The sequence below is a fragment of the Orycteropus afer genome, unplaced genomic scaffold, assembly GCF_000298275.1.
Source record: "Orycteropus afer afer isolate SDZICR_OR568_19922 unplaced genomic scaffold, OryAfe1.0 scaffold00330, whole genome shotgun sequence".
NCBI classification, from domain to species: domain Eukaryota; kingdom Metazoa; phylum Chordata; class Mammalia; order Tubulidentata; family Orycteropodidae; genus Orycteropus; species Orycteropus afer.
The window spans coordinates 354810-362984 of record NW_006921917.1 but is presented as its reverse complement, the minus strand read 5'-3'; the positions used below and the strand labels follow the sequence as shown (position 1 = coordinate 362984).

Below are 8175 nucleotides of genomic sequence, written 5' to 3'. Positions count from 1 at the left end.
TCTTGCTGATTTTATTTCATGTTTTTACTTTAAACCATCTTGCGTTAAAACTAGCCTTGGTACTCAGGACATCTCTAGTGAAGCGCAGTTATCTCCAATGCAGAGCCCTCCGTACACCTCGCAGGCACCCCTTGGGCTGTGGTTTACCCACGTGGTGGTCCTACTGCACACATGTGTATTACTGACCATTTTATATAAGATTGTTTTTTGTGATTAAGGTTTCATTATACTGACCTAAGAAAAACAGTCCATTTTGCGAAAGAGGGATTGAGGCTTGCTTAACATCCTGTTAAAACTTGTGTTGAGTCATTTGTGAGGGATGTTTTTAAGCCAAAAGTGAGGTTAGTGACTCTGGTGATCTGAAATAATTTAGCACTTTTTTCTTGAACTTTTACATCTTTGTATTAAATTTGCAAACATTTATGAACGTTTACTGGCAGATTTTGCATTAGGGTTGGAGATACAGGAGTAAACACTCAGACCAACAAAAAAGGCAGTAACTAGGCAGTTGAGGGACAAGTTCAGTGTAACAGGGGTATATGCTGTGGCAAGGCCACATCATGGATGAGACTGAAGGAGGCAAGAGCCAGATCACAGAAGACTTGGCTTGTGCCTTTGAAATTTTTTAAGACTGAAAGCAACTGAAAGAGACATGTTCACATTTACGTTTAAGAAAAATTAATCTGCCAGAAAGTATAAAAGACAAATAATTGAGGGGATGGGGTGCCCAAGACTGAAGGTGATCCCAGTGAGACAGGCTAAGGCATGGCAGAGCAGAGAGAGGACTCTAGAAGTACAGGCAGTCCCCAAGTTACAAACGTCCAATTTAAGTACAACCCATAGTTACCACCCCCCATAAAGCCTATCATATTAAAAATGCAAGGTATATACAGTAGTTCGTAATAACAGGCAGTTGCTACTTTGCAACATGCATCCAAACTTTTATTATTTACTATTACTGTATTATTATGTTAAAGATGTTTTAGTGTATCTGGAAGTGTTTATTTAATGTTTTTTATGCATAAAAATGTATACTATATAATAAGACTAATATTTGACTCATGTTGGATATGAACCATACCTAACTGTTCTAACTTCGATACAACTTTAACTTAAAAACATTTAGGAATAGAACTTGTTCGTAATCTGAGGACTGCCTGTAACTGATAAAATGTAGGGAAGGGAGGCATCTTAGAAGACTCTTAGATATCTGGCCCAGGCCCCTAGATGGGTGACGAAGGAGTTTGAAGCAATATTGTATCAAGAGCTGTTACCAGATGATCCTTTATGATTTAAAGTCACTTGTGTTTATCACCATCGTTGTGTGTGCCTCCCGCCCTGAGTCACTATCTTTTATGGGATGGATTTTTTTAGTAGAAGGGTTTTGTTTTGGTGATTGATAATAACCTCAGTGTTGACCTTTTTTAAAAAAACAAACAGGAGCTTCTTCAGGAGGAAACACGCCAAAAACTGAACCTGAGCAGTCGGATCCGGCAGCTGGAGGAGGAGAAGAACGGTCTGCAGGAGCAGCAGGAGGAGGAGGAGGAGGCCCGGAAGAATCTGGAGAAGCAGGTGTTAGCCCTGCAGTCCCAGGTGCGCGTCCTCAGGAAGCTGGGCAGCCTGGGTGTGTGGCCCTCAGCAGCCATTGTCCCTGCTGCTTTGGACTGTTTTAACTCCATGTGGGACAGTTAATTAGGTTTTGCTAAATTAAGCCCATTAAGTGTTCTTCCTTTGACCCAGCTAAACGCTCATATACTATGCTGAGTACAACGTTAGAAGCATTTAAAGTAAAGACATATTTCATCAACTACGTTAGCTTTCAGTCCAATCGTTGTACAGATTATTAGCTTAAACTTTTAGTTACATCCTAAGATTCATCTGAATTGGAACCACACAGTATTGACTTACCGTATTTTCTCTTTCTTCTCACAAAGTATTGAAAACAAAAAGTCTTGTCTTTATTCTTTAAATGTAAAAATCGATTGCGTTCTGCAATATTGCTCTTTGTCTCTTATACAAAACCTAGTTGACTGATACCAAGAAGAGGGTAGATGATGACTTGGGAACAATTGAAAGTTTGGAAGAAGCCAAAAAGAAGCTTCTCAAAGACGTGGAGGCACTGAGCCAGCGTCTGGAGGAGAAGGCTTTGGCTTATGACAAGCTGGAGAAGACCAAGAACCGCCTGCAGCAGGAGCTGGATGACCTGACGGTCGACCTGGACCACCAGCGCCAGAGCGTCTCCAACTTGGAGAAGAAGCAGAAGAAGTTCGACCAGGTAGGCCATCGCGCGTCCCTCATCCAGACCCGAGGGTAGCACCACACGCTGCTGCCTCCTGGCCAGCTTCTTTTGTCGGTTGTTTGAATTTAAAATAATCTTCTCTTATTTAAAAAGCAGTTTATCATGTTTGTAGCAAATTTGAAAAAGCAGAAAAGCCACAGGAAGGCAATGAGAGCATGCCCACAATCTAGAGGAGTATTCTTAGCAGTAAGTCCGACCTGTAGTGTCTTCGGAGGGTTTGTGTGGTACTGGTGGTGTTTTCATTGCATCCTTCTCTGTAGCTGTTAGCAGAGGAGAAGAACATCTCTGCTCGCTATGCAGAGGAGCGGGACCGTGCGGAAGCAGAGGCCCGGGAGAAGGAGACCAAGGCCCTGTCCCTGGCCCGGGCTCTCGAGGAAGCCCTGGAGGCCAAGGAAGAGTTTGAGCGGCAGAGCAAGCAGCTGCGTGCGGACATGGAGGACCTGATCAGCTCCAAGGACGATGTGGGCAAGAACGTGAGTTGCCTGGGGGCCCCACGTCAGCGTTGGGGAGCCTCTGGGGACGGGCCCCGCAGAAAGGGAGCAGGTGCTCACTGGGGAGGCCTGCAAGGCTCAGGAATGCAGAGCTGCGCCAAGGAGGAGTTCAAGGGCATTCTAGTCTATATAGAAATAGGGGGTCAGAGTCTTCTGGGATGAACTTCCAGGTTTCTGAAGTCTATTTTCAGTTATCTGTGCCAAAACCGCACTTGACATTGTTATAGCAGCATTGATGGGTGGGGAAGCTTTGTTCTTGGTCCCCTTCACTGGCCCTCGCTGCTCCAGCCTGGGTCCTGACAGGGCCACCTCTAGACAGAAGGGTCTCCTTTTTCCTGCAGCCACCGGCAGTTATCAACACAGCATACACAGGTGTAATCCAAGGGAGCAAGTGACCTATAATAATAGTGCTGACATTTGTAAGTTGGTGGCCTTGGCTGGGCGCAGAGGGTGTCTGTCTCCAGCCAGGTGGCAGCTGCAGCTCTGCTGTCTCTGCAGACTGGGTCTTCTAGGGATTGACCCTCGTTCTCTGTGGAGGCCTCAAGTGTTGTCGGGGATGACTCCCTGTACGTTACTACGACACTGAGTACCCTTCCACTGTTTACAGTACCCCAAAGAGCTGTAACTGTTTTTACTTACACTCCGCCCCTCCTTCAGTGTGTATGAGATGGTGAGTAAAGTGAAGCAAGCTGGGCCTGGGAGGAAAAGACCAGGTTCTGGGCCTGGCTCTTCCCCTGGCTTCCTTCTGACCATGGGAAGCCCTTTAAGTTTCCTTGTCAAGTGCACTTTATACTTGCCTGTTTCACAGAGCTACTGAAGAAGTGCTTGAAAACATAAAAGTTCTCTGTGAAGGCAAGCTCTCGTTTCCATGGGGTATGGGCTCTCTGTCCCATAATAAGGGCTGAAGGCTGTCCTACCTTCTTGCCGGGTCTCTTACTGCCTGAAGCCCAGGAGACCAGCTCCATGGGCAAGAAAGAGCCACCTAAAGTAGAAATGCCTTCATCGCATAGTAGTGTCGGGAGAGAACTCCACCATTGCATCCATTTTCTTGTTCCATCTTAATTTTCTCTAGAATAATCAACAGTCACACATTCATGCCACAAACATTTCTTTTGTTCCTACTAAGAGAAAGGACCTCCCCATGAGTAAGAGTCTTCTTCCTCTGCCTCCTGGGAGCACTGGCATGGTGGTGCGCTCCAAAGAAGACACATAGTGGCACCGCCTCAAAGGGCTGTTGCAAGGCCCAGGGGCTCTGAGGTGGATAAAGCACCATGTCCCGCAGGCCACGGCAAGCACAGGCCGGATCTGTGGTGGGCTCTTTGTCCAGGGAAATGTCAGGCCTCTCATTTGAGCTGCGCCCTGCCCTGCCTCTCAGGCCTCACTCACCTTGATATTTAAGTTTCCACATGTGCTGTTTCAATACAAGATTGAAGCGCGAAATGTGTGACACAGTATCTGTTAACCACTGACAACAGTCAAAGGGCTGGTCACCAGAGAGAGTCCATTGCCCCTGGTCTGTGCTCATGGTTATCTGGCTGTTAAAGATCTCGGCTTAAAGGACATCAGAGAATGATGCTTGTGGACCACACATGAAAGGAAGACGCCAGCATTGTTTTTTAAGTGGTGCTCTGTGAAGTGCAGAAGGGCCACAGCCTGAAGAGGCAGAGGGTGGGAGAGAGAGAGAGAGAGAGTGTGTGTGTGTATGTGTGTGTGTGTCTGCCTGCCTGCGTGTGCATGCTGGCACACAGAGGCTGGCCCATGCTGACCAGAGAGGTCAGTATGCTGTGTGTGGGCCTGCAGAAGAGGAGCTCTGCTGCCCTTAACTGGGCTTCTGCCCAGGGCCAGCCCTTCCCTGATGCTTTCTGGGGTTTAGGTTCATGAACTTGAAAAATCCAAACGGGCCCTAGAGCAGCAGGTGGAGGAAATGAGGACCCAACTGGAGGAGCTGGAAGATGAGCTTCAGGCTACAGAAGATGCCAAGCTTCGCCTGGAGGTCAACATGCAGGCCATGAAGGCCCAGTTTGAGAGGGACCTGCAGACCAGAGACGAGCAGAATGAGGAGAAGAAGAGGCTGCTGATTAAGCAGGTAGGTCAGAGGAAGTGCAGCTTCGGGGACAAGGACTCAGCACTTTCTCCAAGTCCAGTTCTGGGTCGGGATCCTTTTTATGCAAATCAGAACACATTGGCTGGAATAAAGTTAATTTGTTTGGTCATTTGAGAATTTCATTCTCTGAAATCTATCCTAATTGGTTTTGATTTTCTATTTCTCATTGCTGTTTACAAGCCAGGACACTTAATCTGCTCAGAAGCCCTAACTCTGTCCTCTAAAGGGAATATGAAGTCAGGTTCAAGTTCTAGGAGTCTTGGAAGTGTGGGGATAGGGGACAAACAGTGTGGACCTGACCAGGTGATTCACCTGGTTTCTGTAATTCAGATCACCTGCCCTCCTCAAACCACTATTCACAGGGGGAAAAAGTCACAAATTCTTGTTCTATTTTAAAAATTAGTTGGGCATTTATGATTTGTATACTTTATTGAAGGAACTCTCGTAGCGTAGTGCCTAAGGTATCTGACTGCTAACCAGAAGGCTGGTGGTTCAAACCCACCAGCCACTCCTCAGAAGGAAGGTTGGGCAGTCTACTTCCATAGTGATACTGCCTCAGAAACCCAAGGGGGTCGCTATGAGTCAGGTCCGACTCCATGGCACATAACAGCAACAACAACAACAATACTTCATTGAATGTATGCTAATTTAAAAGTTTTGAGGCTTCTAATTTAACAATTTACTTTAAAAATCACTTGGGAGTATTTCAATATCCCTTGGAGTTCATGGTATCAAATCTTAGATTCAGACTCTTTCCCCATTTTTATTTCCATTCTGCTACGTTTATTTTAAGGAGCTCTGGTGGTACAGTGCCTAAGGTCTTTGACTGCTACCCAGAAGTTGGCAGTTCAAACCCACCATCCACTCTGTGGAAGGAAGACAGGACAATTCATTTCCGTAAAGATTTACCACCTCAAAAGCCCAGTAGTGGTCACTATGAGTCAGAATTGACTTGATGGCACTGGGTTTGTTTTTTTTTTCTTGGCGGGGGGGTACTATGTTTATTTTAGTAGTCAGTTATTTCTGGTAAGAAATTAGCCTGAATTTGGTGGCTCAAGACAACAAACATTTATTTCACAGTGTCCGTGGATCAGGGTTCAGTTCATCAGGAGTTGAGTGGGGTCGTGCTGGAACTGTCTCTCCTGGGTTTGCAGTCAGGGTCCTCTGAAGGCCTGGCTGAGGCTGGGGTGTCAGCTTAAGCTGGCTCTGCCACCGGTTATTGACAGGGGGCCTCAGTTCCCTACTAGGGGGGCCTCCATAGGAAGCATGAGCTGCCCAAGAGAGCAAGCAAGGAGGTCCCCTCGTGCCTCCTACAACCCAGTCTCCAAAGTCACACACTCACTTCACATTTGTTAGATTCGTCTGGAACATGTTGGTTTTGTCATTTTTATTGATTTTTTTATGATTCCTTTAAGTGAAAATTACTACGGTTTTCCATTAATAGTAATACCTACCCAGTAGCACAGAGCATCTCTACAGAGGAACGGAAGGTTCCATTCACCTGAGTAACCAAGCCCTGACGTAGTGAGGGGCTGCCTGTTCTCTGGTGGAGGGGGGTATGGATGTGACCAGGCATAATTGGGGCTGTCCCCAGGTCCGGGAGCTGGAGGCAGAGCTGGAGGATGAGCGTAAACAGCGGGCTCTTGCTGTTGCGTCAAAGAAGAAAATGGAAATCGACCTGAAAGACCTTGAAGCCCAAATCGAGGCTGCGAACAAAGCTCGAGATGAAGTGATCAAGCAGCTTCGCAAACTGCAGGTACGTACAGCAGCCCCGTCTTTTTTTAAAACTTTTGTTGTGATCTGGGTGAAAGTTGACAGAGCAAATTCATTTTCCATACAGCAGTTGATACACATCTTTGTTTTATGACATTGACTTCGGTTCCCCACAGTGTAACAGCTCTCTTCCCACTTCCTCCCTGTAGGTTACCTCTTCCCTGTGTCCTTCCCTTCTGTGTGTTTCCGCCACCTGAGCTGTCTCCCTGTAGCCCTCTGCTTTTTAGGAATAATCTGGCCCTATTGAAAGCAAACATCCCCCGTCCCCGGTAGCCATACATAGGCAGACTGAAGATTCCAGGCAAAGGTGCTGTGTGTAGCCAACCTGTCACCACTCAGGGAGCACAGTGAAACTGTCACCTTGGGTACAGTCAGGGCCATAGGCCATGAAGACGACACATAGGTAGGTATATTCTATGTCCCTAATCTCAGAACCGGCCATGGCGTCCCCAGCGGAGCTACCTACTGGGCAGCTTCTTGTGGTGCCTGCCTGAACCCAGACCCTGCCGAGTCACCCTCAGAGGACAGTTTTGCCAGCTCTTCTTCCTTTAAGAGTCTTTCCAGTGTCACAATGACAAGAAGTGTTTTCTGTAGAATTCGCAGTGTTGGCAGGCGGGTGTGGGGAGCTCTCTCGGGTCCTAGTGCGGGGCACATACACACCCGCAGCTTTGTGGGGAGGGGCTGTCAGTCATCTGGTACAGGCTCTAGAAAACGGGTGGCAACTGGTTGCAGACCACTTCCACCACATCCATATATGTGAACATACACGTGCACATGGATGCACTTTCCCTCCTGAATAACCTTGATTGAATTTTACTTTTAATATTTGAGTGACTTTTAGAACTGAGGGGGAAAATGGCATTGAAAAAGCATGGAAGAACTTTTTTTGTACATAGGTGCGCCCAACATAAGGGAACATACCGCCACATCTGACCCCATGTATGTCCCTGGGGGAGACAGGGAGAGGCTTCATTGGGGAGGGGGGGCTGCATCATTCAGCAGGAGTGGTGGCAAAGGCTCCCCTCCGCAGCTGCTGCTGGCGCACATGCCCTGCCCGTCCACCCCACGGGTGATAGCTGCAGGGGGACACTGGGCCGGCTCAGTTCTAGCCAGGTTCTCCAGGGCTGCTTGGAGAGCTCGGCTTACCAGAAGCAGCCAGTTGCAGGTGCAAGTTTGCAAACCCCAAAGGGGGACAGTTACTTTGTGTACTGAACGTATACAAACATGTACACGATACAGTCTGTCCTCTATATCCCCAAGTTCCACATCCACAGATTCAACCAACCATGGATAGAAAATGTTGTAAGGGACCAAGTGATGAAAGCAATCCCTCAGAGGCTAAGAGGAGGCATAAAGTGCTATTTGTATAGCATTTAGATTGTATTAGTTATTATAAGTAAACTCTGATGGCATAGTGCTTAAGTGGTCTGGGTTTCCAGTTCCAGCCCACCAGCTGAGAGGGAGAGGAGGCAGTCTGCTTCCATAAAGATCACAGCCTTGGAAACCCT

General features: G+C 47.3%; 1 protein-coding gene across 1 annotated transcript in view; it reads left to right on the top strand.

Moving 5' to 3' along the window:
- MYH10 (myosin heavy chain 10) overlaps positions 1–8175 on the top strand; it is a 159394-nt gene that overhangs the window by 139739 nt on the left and 11480 nt on the right. Inside the window, 5 exon segments of the mRNA XM_042782460.1 lie at positions 1435–1593; positions 2027–2275; positions 2560–2772; positions 4664–4876; positions 6489–6650. Of these exon segments, the coding sequence (XP_042638394.1) occupies positions 1435–1593; positions 2027–2275; positions 2560–2772; positions 4664–4876; positions 6489–6650 (996 nt within the window).